The 14,568-nt window shown below is 53.9% G+C and overlaps 2 protein-coding genes across 2 annotated transcripts in view; one reads left to right on the top strand and one right to left on the bottom strand.

The window, feature by feature from the left end:
- The first annotated feature begins 1,777 nt into the window (after positions 1-1,777).
- On the top strand, positions 1,778-8,638 carry R3hcc1 (R3H domain and coiled-coil containing 1). The gene is made up of 8 exons (XM_003479663.3): positions 1,778-1,993; positions 2,310-2,437; positions 2,788-2,925; positions 3,551-4,139; positions 4,960-5,132; positions 6,201-6,271; positions 7,398-7,493; positions 8,357-8,638. Exons 1-8 carry the CDS (start codon positions 1,778-1,780, stop codon positions 8,515-8,517), a joined length of 1,572 nt encoding a protein of 523 aa, XP_003479711.2. The 3' UTR covers positions 8,518-8,638.
- A 954-nt stretch (positions 8,639-9,592) lies between these two features.
- Loxl2 (lysyl oxidase like 2) overlaps positions 9,593-14,568 on the bottom strand; it is an 80,452-nt gene continuing 75,476 nt past the window's right edge. Inside the window, exons 12-14 of the mRNA XM_003479664.5 lie at positions 14,344-14,480; positions 11,430-11,541; positions 9,593-10,861 (exon numbers count right to left, since the gene is read on the bottom strand). Coding sequence (XP_003479712.1) covers positions 10,782-10,861; positions 11,430-11,541; positions 14,344-14,480 — 329 coding nt within the window. The 3' untranslated portion in view covers positions 9,593-10,781. The remainder of the gene's footprint in view (positions 10,862-11,429; positions 11,542-14,343; positions 14,481-14,568) is intronic.

Genomic DNA, 14,568 nt, shown 5'->3' on the forward strand with positions numbered 1-14,568 from the left:
AGCATTTACATAGCACTAGGTCTTGTAAGTTACCTGGAGATGGTTTAAAGTGCATGTGAGGATGTGTGGGTTATTTGCAAATGCCACACCCTTACATGGAAGAGACTTGAACAGCCGTGAATTCTGGTCTGTGGTACCCTGGAACCCACCCGAGGTGGATCCCAACGGGTGACCATGGTGTTCAAACCTCTGCAAACCCAAGTCACCAGAGGGTGTCCCTGGCAGGAGCTTAGAGGCTGAGACAGGACAGATTTGCGCCCAAGGGCCCATGGCAGAGAACCCAGTACTGTCTTGTTTCCCTTACTCTGGCCTTTTAAGAAAGGCTTGGAACTTGGCAGCACTGGGGCTGTGGTCTCCTGGAAACTGAGGGGCAGCGAATGCCTCTGTGCTTTAGGGCGTCAGGGAGGCCAATCAGATACAGAAAGGGCTTGCACTGCGCTCTCCTTCTGCCTCCATGGCCTCTCCCTTTCCCATACCTCCCTCTGTTGCTTTCTCTCTAAATTCCACTGATGTAGCTATTTTCTTCTGGCATTTGAGTCGCTAGAAAAGTCTGCAAGCCACTTGATTTTTCTCATTTGTACTCTGCTTAAATCATTATACAGTAATAGTCCTATTTTTAATCACCCAAGAAAATATTTTTACCACGATCTGTACCAGCTGTTTATTTTTCTGAAATATCATTTTAATCTGTAAGATTCACATTTGCTGTTGTTTCAAGGAAATATTGTTGCTTTTTACTTTTCCTGTTCAAGTATTTTGTTTCCTTTCTCAGGTATGTTAACTATTCATTTGTAGGTTTCAGTGCTGGCCTGTGTATTCATATTTTTCTTTAATTGCGTCACTCTTTTTGTCTTATTTGGTCTTTTGAGAAATGTCTTCCTATGTAGTCCAGGTTGGCCTTGAACTCACTGTATAGCCCAGGCTGGCCTCCAATTTGGTGATTCCCCTTCCTCAGCCTGACGAGTGCTGGGATTACAGGTGTGTGCCACCAAGCTTGGCTTTTCCTTTGACTTTCATGTAGTTTTCTATGGACTGTTTCATGTCTGAGAGTGGCTTTTTTTCCTCACAAAATATTTCTTTTATTTAGAATTTATATTGTATTAGTTTGTAAAAATAATTTTAAATACGTAGTGTTCATTAAATTTTAAAGTTTAAATTTATGTTATGCTTTTATTTATGTATCTAGCATTTTCTATATAAATGAGAACCACTTTGATAAACTTAAGACAAAATAAATTTCAATTAACATTTGATCCCAGCTTCCTTTGTATTTATCATTAATGATTTCAATTGTACTTAACAAATCGATATTTGATTTTCCTTTTTAAATTCAAATTGTTCACCTGCAAATCAACGTGCTAGTGGCTGTCTAGCCTAGCTGCAGACAGGCGCACATAGGGTCAGTGACTGGTCCTGGTCCAGGGCCACTGCGCACTAAAGACCCAGGGTGCCTAGCGTCTCCCTTCCTCTTTATTCCTCTCAGCTTCCTGGGGAGGGAAACCTAGGGGAAATCTAGCCCTGCCCCAATCTAGAACTTATGGCCACTGAAAAATGCCTGAACTTCACTGATCCTAGAGGACAGTTGCTGGGGAAAAAACAGAGCTGACTTTGGAATCAAGTCCACCTCTGCTCTAGGATCGGTTATCCATGCAACTTTGGACAAGACAATTCATCTTTCCAGACCTCGGGCTTGCGGTCTTCCCCTAATGCAATCCCTAGTCCTACAGTGGTGGCAGAAGCCAGTTAAGCTGGGTGATTGAGCCCCAGTCCCAGCCGGATGACCACGTCCAACCACGCCCCTCTCCCGCCTGCTTTGGGCCACGCCCCCAGCCCCGTCCACACCAAGACCCCGCCCTCCGCCGCTCCTGCGTTACCTCCCCCGAGCCGCGCGGTGGCGCTAAGTCTCCGCCGGGGCCGGGAGCTGCGGAGACTCGCGACAGCGCGCAGGCGCCTGGGGTCCCTGACGGCGGCGGCGTCGCATAGGGCGACCGCGGTGAGTTCGGCGGGCTCGGGGTTTTCCCGGCCTGACCGCTTGCTCCCGGCTGAGTGGGTGACTCGGGTCAGGGCCGAGACAACGATTACGGCGCGGGGTGCGGAGCGCTGGGTCCGCGACGCGGGAGGCGGCCCCAGTGGGACCCTGGCGACCCCTCCTGCCCCACGACTCCCGGGGACCCTTGCGCTCCGCAGGCCCCTCGCTTGCCTGCTGGCTGGGCCACAGTCTCCAGGGCTCTTCGAGCACCGACGTTTCGGGCCGTGGGCAGGCCGGGGATCTGGGCGCTGATCTCCAGTCCTGCCAACTCCCCTCGCAGGCGCTCCTACCGGTCACCCTGGCCCTTCTCTGCTTGGACGGTGTCTTCTTGTCGTCGGCCGAGAATGACTTTGTCCACCAGGTCCAGGAGGAGTTGGACCGCTTTCTGCTGCAGAAGCAGCTGTCAAAGTACGCGGATGTGAGGGAGCCGCTTTGGTTCGGGGAAGGGTAGGACTTGCCGCCTTCCCTGGGTGCTACCCCCAGGTAACTGGCTAGCGCGTGGCCCTGTCCTTGACTTTTCACCCAAGAACAGCTGCCTAGTCTCTTCCAGCCGCATCTTTCCTTTGTAATTCTCAGCATCACCCGAGACTACATAGCTCCCAGCGATGGCTTTATGCCCAGGTCCTTTGCGGCTGGCTTGGGATTCAGGGGCCTGGCGCTAAGCCACTGTTAACCTGGGCGTGGATCTTGTAAGAGTCAGAGCCCCCGGTGTGGAAGATGTAAGCGACCTCCCCAGCACTTCTTCTGTCCCTTCCCAGGGTTCTGCTTTTCCCCCCACTGTCCAGTCGCCTGCGGTACCTGATCCATAGAACAGCGGAAAAGTTTGATCTCTTGAGCAGCTTCTCTGTTGGTGAGGGGTGGAGAAGGAGGACAGTCATCTGTCACCTGGACATCAGGTGTGTATCCTGTTGCCTGGAGCCAGCCCCTGGCAAGGTAGAGCTTGGCAGGAACAGGGCAGGGAGCCTGCAGGCCTACCTACACCCATTGTATGAAGTTAGTGCTGCTCTTTGATTCCGCAGACACCAACTACTTATGGAATTCACCTGGTAAATTCAGCTGTTCATGTTGGGCCAGATGAGAGTTGGTCTGCCCATGTTCTTGGTTAGCGTGTGCCCCAGAGCAACGATGGCATAGGAAAACGCCTGCCCTGCTGTCAGTCATCTCCTCCCCCATTCATATCTCACAGGATGATTTGTATCATCTTAGCATAGTGGCTCTGGCCCAGCATTTCAGGGCGGGTTTTTCTGATAACAGTTCCACAGTGGGAGTATCTACCCTGTGTGGTGTGTGAATACACATCGGGAGATTTCTGCTTTGTTTCTGGTACCCAAAGGCAAGCTGCTTTGGGAGCTTGTCAGAGATGGCATTCTGCCTCCATAGGATGCCTTCCTAAGGGATTTTTGAAGATCCTTTTGGTTTAGGTTTCTACCTAATACTGGCAGTCACACCTGAACGACAGTTGGCCCCGTATCTCCTGTGAGTCCAGACACACTCTGATCACCACCTCTTATTCTGCTCCAGGGTACGGAGTTCAGATGGCCCCTCTGGCCCCTGCCGTCCACCTGCCTTCTACCCCGGCAAATACCATGGTGCTCGGCCCACCTCAAACCAGGGAGCAGGTGTTGGTCCTCGAGGTCCACAGCCTGGCCGGTGGCATCGTGAACGAAAGCCAGACCAACCTTTGTATGTGCCCCGGGTGCTGCGCAGGCAGGAAGACAGGACAGAGACCTCTACCCCAGGGCTCAAGGGAGAGGCCCCTGCTGGTGGGGCCCTGGAAGAGCCTCCTGATGCTGGTGCTAGGAACCACAACACTGATCAGGTGCTCCCAGTGTTGATGACTCAGGAAACAGAAGACTCGAAGGGCTCAGGCCAAAGCTGTGAGAATGAGCCAAGGCTAGAGCTAGCTGACCCTGAGCCCTCAGGGCCTGAGAGTCCCTCAGGAAAGGAATGTGCAGTGGAGGTGGCCACACAGCTAGAGTCCAGTTTGCAGCCAGCCCTGGAAGAGGAGGACTCCAGTCAGCTGGAGCAGAGTCTGGTGGACAGAGGGAAGGAGGACAAGGAAGAAGAGGCCAGCTGCCCAGAGGATGACTACCGTGAGCTGCTCCAGGAGGTGATAGGGCTCTTGAGCCCAGAAAAGGGAGGGCGGAAGTGAGGTGGGTGTGGCTGCAGGTGGATGGGGTGGAGTAGGGTGCGGGTGTGCCTAGGGGCTCCAGCCTGGGTGTTAGATGGTAGCTGTTCTTGAGGGACTGTGAGGTTGTAGGTATCAATTGGATCCCAGCTCGAACAATTACGAGCTAGTTAACCCTGGGCAAGTCATTTACTTTCCTCAATCTGCTTCTTCATTTGAAAAAAAAAAAAAACCACTTGTAATGCCTCCAGGGTGAGGGAGACAGAGTATACAGTCAGGTACTCACCGAGGCCTACAAAATACTACCCTTCTGCCCAAAGCTTTTCTTTACAAATTGCATTTCCTTGGAACCAGGTGCCTGCTCAAGTTTGGCTGTGGGTCCCATTGGGAGGGCAGGCGCCTTTGCTGTCTTGTACCTGAGGGATGGAGGTTGGACGGACTTGCTTAATATCCTCTCATTAATAAGATGACATTAACTATCCTGGGCTTTCCCAGCTTTGTCTTCAGTAACTGCAACCCTGGGCAAAACTACTTATCTCTTCACACTTAGTTTTGTCCTCTGTAAAGTGAACCCATAAACTGAGCTTTTCAGGATTATGTGAAATGTGTGCAGGTACCAGTCACCCCATGGGGACTCTGTAGACTAAGTCCCCTCCTTTGAGCCCCTGCTTCCTGATCTCCCAATCTGTATGTGAGCTTGTGCTGGGGGCTCCTGCTGGGCTGGGCTGGGCTGGTTTTAAAAGCAGTTGTTCGGGGTCCTGTGTGCCAGAACTCCTTTGCCAAGGGGTCTGATCCTTCCCAGATCACAGCGAACCTGACAGAGAAGGAGATTGAGATAGAAAAGGCACAGCTCGATGCGTCCTGCTTCGTGGAGGAGCTGCCTGGGGAGAAGGACCTGGCACACGTGGTGGAGATCTATGACTTCGATCCGGTGCTCAAGACGGAGGACCTGCTGGCAACATTTTCTGAGTTCCAGTGAGTGCTGGCTGCTGGGTAGAGGAGGAGGCAGGTGCCTGCTTTATGGAAAGGACCGAGGACAGCCCTTCATTGTTGGGGACACCTGCCAGTCCTACCTTTTACCTCATGCTGCAGAGAGGTGGGCTGTGTTCGGGGCGGGTGAGCCTGCTGGCCGTGGCTGGGAAGTGATGCTGTGGTTGTAGACACGTTCTGGGACCAGCAGGTCTGCAGCAGGCCCAGGGCCATCTTGGTGTGGGATCTATTTCTGAGATCCGGCTCAAGCAGCAGTGGAGCCAGGGAGCTATCTGGAGAGTTCCTGGTTGTCTCAGATGCCTCTGGATTCAACTTCCTGCTTTTTTGTCTCTTCTCATTTTGCTTTCTCCACTGCTTTACTTTTTGGCATGGGATTGGAATTATTTATTTGTTTGTTTGTTTAATTAATTAGAGACAGGGTCTCGCTCTGTTTGGCTGGCCTGAAACTCAAAGCAGTGCTCCTGCTGCAGACTCCCAGTCTGCATGCTGGCATGCAAACCTTCTGACTGCTTCCTATCTCATCTTCCTTTACACTGTCTGTGTGAAGGGGGCGTGGTATGCCCTTCTGTTCTCAGGTCACTAGGCCAGGTGGGCAGGGTCACCAGAGGAGCTGGGCAGGCCCACAGCTGCTGTTGGCCTCTCCAGAGTGCAGAGAAAGGAAGCTGACTGGGCAGAGTTCAGACATGCTTGTCTGGGGTTCCCCCTGCTGCCCCCACCTCAGCCTCCAGCCTCTGCATTGCTCTGGGTGGGGTAGTGTTGGCGAGGTGCTTCCTTCAACCTGGCCTTGTGCCATAGGAACCTTTTGCATGCTAGTCCTTCAATGTGGACACAGGGGACCCGCCTGACCTCGTACAGGGTGACATTAATCTTTGTGAAGCTGACCAGAGGCTCTTCAGAAAAAGCTGATGGTGAATGATCCTCTCCTTCCTGGAAAGGATGGACCCTTGTCTTGGGGTTTGAGGACTGGAGGTGGGAAGGAGCTTGCCTTTGAGAGCTGCAAGAAAGAGCTTGGCTGCTGACCCTTGTAACCATCTGGGTCCTGTCCCGACACAGGGAGAAGGGGTTCAAGATCCAGTGGGTGGACGACACCCATGCACTCGGCATCTTCCCTTGCCTGGCCTCAGGTAAGGGGGCTCTGTGGTAGGCTTCTCCTTGTCTCTGACTAGCACATGGAGGGGACCCTGGGCTACTTGGGCAGGGTATGACCCATCTCCAGGTGCAGGCCATCTTGGGCCAGTGGTCTTTACTCCCTGCCAGCCCCAGCTACAGTTTGGGGTTTCCTGGGACATCTTCAGCCTTTCCTGTTCCTGCTGGTGTCTTCTGAGCAAGGACTTTGGGTTCTGTGAGCACAGGCCAAGCCCTAGGTCCTTCCTCCGGAATGGGACTGTCGGAGTGCCAAACTTCCCTACTGGCAGTTTCACAGAGTGCAGGTAGAAGCATCCCCATTCTTTTTCCAAGTTCCCAGAACGCCATGGGGAGCCCTTCAGGGTCCATGATGAAGTCATCTCTGACTCCAGCTTGTCCCTCTTTAGCTACTTTCTTCTCACCCTGCCACCTGATTTGCTTCTTTGGACATCTTTATAAATAGCCTGAACTGCATGGCCTTCTGAACACCAAAACGAGGTGCCTTCTGCGCTGCTCGGCCTGGTCCTCAGAGCCTGGACTTCGAGGATGTTCAGGGGACAGCGGGATGGGATACTGGATGTCTCAAAGCCCCAGAGAGGGAGCCACTGAAAGGGAGGCAGGGAGAGAAGGCTGGGCACCAGCTAATGTGGGAAGAGCAGGCTTTGACTAGAGGTGGCCATGGCTGTCTCTGGGCTTTGACAGTGTGACAAGAGCAGGTCATGTCCTGGCCTCAGTTTCCTCATCTGTAAAACAGCAGATGGTAAGGACCCGACCCCTAAGCTCTGTCACATTGTGCTCTATGGATAGCCCAGGTGCTGCATGGCTGAGCATGACTAGGGCAAGCAGCTGAGGTGCCCATGGCTCAGGTTGGAGGAATCTGGTGTAAACTGGGCTCTGTGCTTCCTCCTGGGAGGATCGCAGCCTTGCTGGTGTGGCTCCTGGCTGGCAGCCTGGGGCATCATCTGTGAGGCAGGAGGGCTTCCCCTGGGCAGGTTTGCAGGGATCTAGGGCATGAAGGCACAGAGGCCCAGCCAGAGCAGTGGCAGGGGCACTGCCCAACCTGGGATGGGTAGGCAGGGTGGCCAAGCAGCCAGGCCATGCTCTAGCTCTGCTTGCCTTCCACAGCCACTGAAGCCCTGACCAAGGAGTTTTCCATTCTCAAGATCCGGCCGCTCAAGGAGGGAACCAAGCAGTCAAAGCTCAGAGCCCTACAGAAGCTAAGTAAGGACGCGGGTACATGTACTGGGTTTGGACCATGCTCTTCCCTGTGTACTCCCGACTTTCGGTTCCTTGCTTTTCAGGAACCCCAGGGGGCTGTGCTCCTCCCTCCAGAGGGTCGGGGGTGGAGGAGGAGTGGTGTCTGCAGCTGCTGCCCGGGGTTGCCCTCTGCTTGCCCCTCGGTGCCACCGGGTAAAGCTTGGCTTCCTCCTGAGGGCCGTGAAGACCATGCCTGGCAGGGTGTCGAAAGTGCTTGGGCTTTGGCGCCAGCCGTGGGTGGGTTCTGGCTCTGTCACTTATCTCAGCTGACTCTGCATGAGCCACTTAGTCTGTGAGTGCATTTCTTTCCCTGTAATGTAACATTACCCAGTAGACCGGAGGCATGAATGAGAGCATGCACACTGCCTGGGGCCACGTAAATAAACTTGAATCCCTGCCTTTACATTCTTCTCCTTTGAGAAAGCACAGAGGGGTCTTTTAGGCCATTTTTCCATGATTGCAAAATAGGCCAAGGCAGGTCTTCCAGGGCCAGCCAGGCTGTGTGGATGGTGAGGAGTTCTCTAGGCCAATAATGTCTGTCAGGCCAGAGCCCCAGGTGTACCACCCTGACTTGATTTCCCCTGAGAGCCCTACAAGACAGAGAGGGTTGACCCCTCTCCACCTGCACTGTACAGGGGAACAGGTTCCAGGGCAGACAGATTTAGGCCAGCATCCCATTGGAAGCCCTGAGTTCATAGCCACACAGACCCCGCTTATACAACACCTGGCTGTGGTGGCACAGCTGGGCCTTGCCCCCTCCCCCAGCTCCTGCAGCTTCTAGGCTGCTCTGTGCCAAGGTTTGATTCAAGCTCCCCACCTCCTTTCAGAGCTCCTGCAACTGGTGAAGGAGAGGCCACAGACAGATACGGTGGTGGCCCGGAGGCTGGTGGCCCGGGCTTTGGGGTTCCAACACAAAAAGAAAGAGCGGCCTTCCAGTGCAAGCAACCACCTGTCATCCCAAGGTCCCAGGCCTGGCTGCCCAGACTAAGCCCGGGCCCAAAACCACAAGCCTTTACAGACGCCAAGAGAGTCCTGTGCCTCTGTGTGAGCCTCAGTTTAATCCCAGAAATTGAAAGGAAATTAAAACTAAAGTTCTGTTTGCTTGGAAATGTGGTCTGTGATGGGGCACTAGGGGGCGCTGTACCATTGCCCACTGTGGGCCTGTGGCTGCTGGACACTAAGCCTCCCTGGGACCTGACCCTGGAGTTCCTGTCAGGACCCTGGAGCATTTATCCACAGCCCACCCTGTTTGGGGAGTAGCTGCACCTGCTATGCCACCTGCTCGTTGTCTCTGACATTTTAAATATCCTACTGCCTTCCCCTAGGTGGGCCCCAGTATTGTCAGTGCAGGTCACAGGGGCCTCCTCCTAGGTGCACACTTGGCCCATGGCTAGGATCTGAGTGCAGGCTGCCTTTGCTCCTGCCTTCCTCACTGCTGGCTCTCGCGGAGAGTGGATGCCGAAGTGGCCCAGCTGGAGCTTTGGGGTCCCAGTGGACTCCTGAGTTGCTGACCTTCACCCACCCTCCCCAAAGGTGGGAGCCTGGGTCTAGGTGAGTGTGGCTTTGTGGACCACCTGCTCCCCTGCACTGGGAAGGGTGCAGAGCCCTGCTCTGCCAGTGCATACTCCTTTCATGTAGAAACTTAGCTGCCCCTGTGGTCCTGACTGAGCAGCTCTACCCTAACAAGTTTTAGTACGAAGCAATGGGAGTTCCAGAAAACTTGCTGGGTCTTTGTCAACTTTTGTGACCTTCCTAGTCTGATTTTCGGAGGACTGTAGTTGCTGCCTTCATAATCTGTGTTGAGGAGCCCCCAAGGGCACTCTGGCTGAGGGGCATGGGAACCAAGTCTGAGAGGGTGACTCGGAACCCACATGAAGCTCCTTTCCAGCAGGGGATGAGGACCTGGAGGCCGGGAGCAGTGGTGCAGATGAAGCCCAGGTGCCGGCATGTGTGCGTGTGTGTTGACACAGACTGGTGAAAGTCCCTTTGTCCCAGGACCCAGTTAAGCACCACTGAGTCAGTAACCCCCAAACTGGAACCACGGAAAGATGACTCACTGACACTGGTTTTTCTCTTGAGCTATATTTTTGAAGGCTCAGATGCCCGATATTAAATGCCACACTAAATGAGTTGTGTTTCAAAGGCCGTGAAAATACAATAATGGTATCATGAGAAGCAAGAGAGGGTGGAGAGAAGCACCAACAAGAATCAGCACCAATCTGAGCGCACCTAATGAGAAAATGTGGCAACATTACAGCAGTCCTCCCTTATTCATGGTTTTTCTCTCTGAGGTTTCAACTGTGGTCCAAAAATATTGAATGAAAAATGAAGCACTTTCAGAGTTAAATTTTACAGTCCTGAGTCGCATGATGAAAGCTTGTGCCATCCTGTGTCTCACCTGGGAGGTGCCTCATCCCTTTGCCCAGCACATCCATACTATATACGCTATCCACCCATTAGCCACCCAGTGCCATCTCTCTTATCAGATCCACTGCCACAGTGTCTCAGGGCTTGTGTTCAAGTAAATCTCATTTTACTGAAAAATGACCTCCAAGTGCAAGAGTCATGCTGTTGGCTATTCAGATACGCCAAAGAGAAGGTGGAATGTGCTTCCTGTAGGTGAAAAACTGAAAGCACCATAAGATATTTGGGGAGAGGGACTACATTTATGAAACTTATTACAGTATAGTTACAGTTGTTTTATTATTTGCTGTTTTTCCTAACCTTCCTAATAAGGCACTTACTGTGCCTAAACAAAATGTTATAGGTATGTATAGGAAAAAGTATTGTGGATATAGGATTTGGCATTGTGGTTCCTGGAATGGATTCCCATGAATAAGGGTGGACTACTGTACTTATGATGGCATTTAACTGAGCAGAGCCAGTTGTCAGACTTTGGGGGAGAGGTCTGTATTCAAGTCTGCTGGGATTCAGCCTGGCCCCCTCTGGGCTCACAGCTCCCGTGTGCCCCCTTGTAACTGCAGAAGGAAACGGCCCCACGTGAACCGTGCATAGTCTGGGGGCATCAGATGGAGGTCCCAGAGCCAGTGCAAGCTGGTGCGTGTCACCCCAGATCCTGGCAAGCTTGGCTCCCAGTACTGCTCCCACAGCCCATGGCTGAGCCCAGCCCCTAAGGCCAGCCCAGGCCGCAGCACCTGGTGATGAGGGTGCACCCTCCTCCTGAGTTGAGTCTGGATGGCCGCCGGGGGGATACCGTGTGACCCGAGAACAGGAGGTGACCCCGAGGCTTCTTTACTGCGTGGAGAGCTGGTTATTTAAGAGTCCACTGAACTGCTCAAACTTCTGTTCTGTCTCCTCACTCAAAGAGCCACCTGGGGAGGGGAATTGGAAGAAAGTTTGGCCAGTGAAATAGATGCTCAGCCCTGATCCCAGCCAGCCACGCAGCGCCACCAGGCTGCAGTATCTTTAATCTTTACTGTCACCAAGACTGAGGTCTGTCACCTTCCTGCACAGGAAAAGGCTCTGCTTTCCTTTGTGCCCCTAGAGTCACATAATGCAAGAAAAAAAGCCATAAACTGATACAAGAAGTAACAGCGGTTCACTCGCTGCTAAGTTTTCACAGAGGAAAACTCGATACCCAGCCCACAAATTGCTGACGCCCACATTTTTGAGGTCACATGCATGATGCGTTGGTGCCTCAGCTCAAGCCCTTTAAAGAGCTCTGGGGTCTGCTCTCCTGGGCCTGCCCCGTTCTGTGGCCACCCTTTCTCCTGGGGCCAGAGCTGGCTGTGACACACAGCCTCCGCCCAGGCCTCTGGAGCTGTTTGCTTTCTTCCTGAACACGGGAATGTGGTGCTGGCTGCTGCCTCTGCTTCCTGGAGAAAGTAGGGCAGCTCTGCCTGGTCCCGAGGGCGGGCCAGGGCAGCCCAGGGCCCTTACCTATGTGGCAGTTGTACATCCAGATGCGGTGGCCATCATAGCGACATCTGCACTTCATGATGTTGTTGGAGAAATCGGACTCTGGGACCTCGTAGTTGGGGTTAATGACAACCTGAGAGGAATCAAGTCAGAGGAAGCTGCTGAGTCCCTCCTTGGTCATCCTGTACCCGGAGCTCAGGGCTCTGCTGAGGCTAGTCTGGCTTCCAGAGCTGGTGGATGCCACGGGAGGTGCCAAGGAGTAGCTGAGGGCAGGCCTGGCCAGAGGGGAGATGCCGGGTCCCACTCAGCAAGGTCCTTAAGCTAGGGCAGAGCTGAGCTCCGGGTGGCGGAGAGGAGCATGGTCTGGAACAGCGAGGCCTCAGGACCTTGCCTGTCTTGGTGTGACAAGGGGAGGCCTTTAGCAAGGTCATCTTCTCCTGGGGGCCCCAGAACAAGCTGTGGGGCCCTCCCTGGAAGGAAGAGGAAGCAGGCTGCAGAGGTGTGGGGAGAAGGAAGAGGGCTGCCCGGGGCAATGGTGACTTTGCGGGCCCCTCCCTATCTCTAGGTCTAGGACCAGGCAACTCGAAAACTTTCTGCTCCCAGGCGGCTGCTGGTGGGGAGAGGACCCGCTCTGTGCCCAAGGGTTGACCATTATTCTGAGAGGGGTCTGGGAAGGGACCAAAAGGGGAGGTTTAGGGTGAGGAACTGAGGAGAGAAGCAAATGACAGGAGGCAGAGGTGAGAAGACAAAAGCTGTGTCTGAGGCAGTGAGTGCAGGTGCAGGGAACACAAGTGACAGGACTTCCCTTGGCTAGGGGTTGTGACTGCTTAGGAAGACTACAGGTGTGGGGCTCCAGAGGAGCCTGGACGGACCGCTTAGGCCTGCCTGCTTGGAGAGAAAGAGAAAGTGAGGCCAGCTTCTGGCTGGCTTGGCAGAGGCCACTCTGAGGACCTGTGTCTGGCTTGGCTGGCTAGATCTGTCCTTGCTGACAAAGTGCTAAGTGTCCTGCTATAGAATGGCCTTTTTTTTTTTTTCCCATTTGTACTCAGTAACCTTGCTGTCACATCAATCCAACTTACGTGATGGGACAACACCTTGCATGCTGTGATCCCTCGGTCCCTTGTCCACCCAGGTGTCCCTGAGGTGCATTAAGGGCAGTGGGACACAGTCAAGCCAGAGCCACGAGGGTCAGCATGGCCTGCTTCGGTGGAGGAGACGGGGGCTGAAATGTGTGATCCCCGTAGGCCCACCCCGCTCTCATAACTGTGGTTCCAAATCTCGTCAGCCTTCATGGGAAAGGCCTTAGCTTCCTGTATTTTTGTGACTTTGGGAAATGACAAGAAGATGAAGCAAGGGTGACTGAAACCTAGTGACCCACAGAGCTGTGCCCTGTGATCCTGCACACACAGGTCCTGGCCTGGCATCCCCCTCCCAGTTGCCTGGCACCCTCTTTCTGTCTCTGCAGCGAAGGTGGACACTTGTGTGGTGACCTCCTGGCGCTGGCTCTCAGGTATCGAAAGCTCTGTGTCTACACGGAAGCACATGTTTCCTTTCAGCTCATCAGCAGCATTGAGCCACCCCTCATGCATCCATCTGCTAGCTGCACGGCCTAGGTCAAAGACACACACACGCAAACACAGAGGTGATAGGACCTGGCTTTGCCTGGCCATCAGTCGAGGACAGTAGCAAGACCTCTTCTCCAGTGTGTTTAAAGAGGTGATGCAGTCCATTCACTGGGCCACAGCAGGGCCCAGATCAGCGTAAGTATTCAATAAAAACCTAGTTAGTAAGCTGATGGCATGTCAGAATCCACACTGACACTGCTCCATGGACGAGCTGCCAACAGAAGTCATCAGTGCTATATATGTGCACACGGCCACAGGTACTGATTTGCTAGAATAAAGAGCCACTTGGCTAGGTCTCTCCAAGTCTGTGGTTCAGACTTGTGGGTGGAACAGGGCTTGGCAGTCTGACTCCCAGCCTCTGACACTGCCAGGGCAACCTCTCAGAGTCCCTGTGGTCAGTTCTCCACAGGTGCTGGTTCCTCAGGGAGACTGCGCCTGTGGCGGGGACCATGAGCCAAACCCCTGGGCTGGCTCCGTGCCTTCTCAGGAAAGTGCTCAGGGCAGAGTCACACACTCTGGTCACCCACCCTGCCACCCAGCAGGGCAGGCAGGAGAGCAAGACTAGTGGGGCTGTGTCGGAATGACCACTCTGCCTGCACAAGTACAGCTGTGTACCAGGAGGGCAGGCTGGGGTGACACAGGGTCTCCTGTTCCCTACCAGGTGGGCCTGGCCTAGAGCATGCTGCTGTTTGCAGGAGGGTGGGAGCCAAGGCTCTCTGCCTCCTTTGCAGGGCTACCCTAGCACAAATATGTGGAAGCCCTGGGAAGACCCCACAGAACACCCAGCTGGCCAGGCTGTCCTTAGCACTTGACACTCTACTGTTAGAGATTTGTTTCTCAGTGTAGACAGTGGTCTTGCTGCAGATCCTGTTTTCTGACAGAGGGTTGTCACCAGCACTTGTGAGTGACCAGGTCTTTTTGAGATTGCTTTCAGCTTCCACATCCCAGATCCAGGGAGGGTGAGGTCACTGGGGAAAATCAGGGTGGAGGAGAGAGAAGTCTGAAAGGAGGCCAACAGTGTGAACTGCTTTAGAGTCTAGGCCACTGGTACCTGGCCAACATCAGTCTGCAGATGCATTTGTGTTTGGAAGCCCTGAGGGTGAACTGAATTACCTGCAAATGTCACGGCATACTGGGTTACCTAGGCTACCCCGCCTCACTCACTTAGTTGATCTGCTAGATGCGGTGGTCTCTACGTGGCACCTGTCTCATCACTGCCTGGCCTCTGTGGCCTGTTCCCAGCACCTCTGGAGAGGGGCTGAGGGGCTGTCCCTCCTCCCCTCAGTGGGGTCCCAGGCCCTCCCCCTCACCTGGAACAGGTATTCTCCAGGGGGCACATCGGTGATGTCAATCCACTGGCAGTCGATATCATGGCGGTAAATGTCCCAGCAGCCCATGGTGATGCCCTGCTCCCCAAAGTTGGCACACTCGTAACTTTTCTGAATATCTGCAGGCAGGGGTACAGAACAGCCTATCACCAACCACCCACAGCCCTGCTGCCCCAACTCCTCACTTCTGCCTCCTCTGATCTGCTC

This window comes from Cavia porcellus, unplaced genomic scaffold (assembly GCF_034190915.1).
Source record: "Cavia porcellus strain 051 isolate PalLab524CR breed Dunkin Hartley unplaced genomic scaffold, mCavPor4.1 scaffold_24, whole genome shotgun sequence".
Taxonomy (NCBI): Eukaryota; Metazoa; Chordata; class Mammalia; order Rodentia; family Caviidae; genus Cavia; species Cavia porcellus.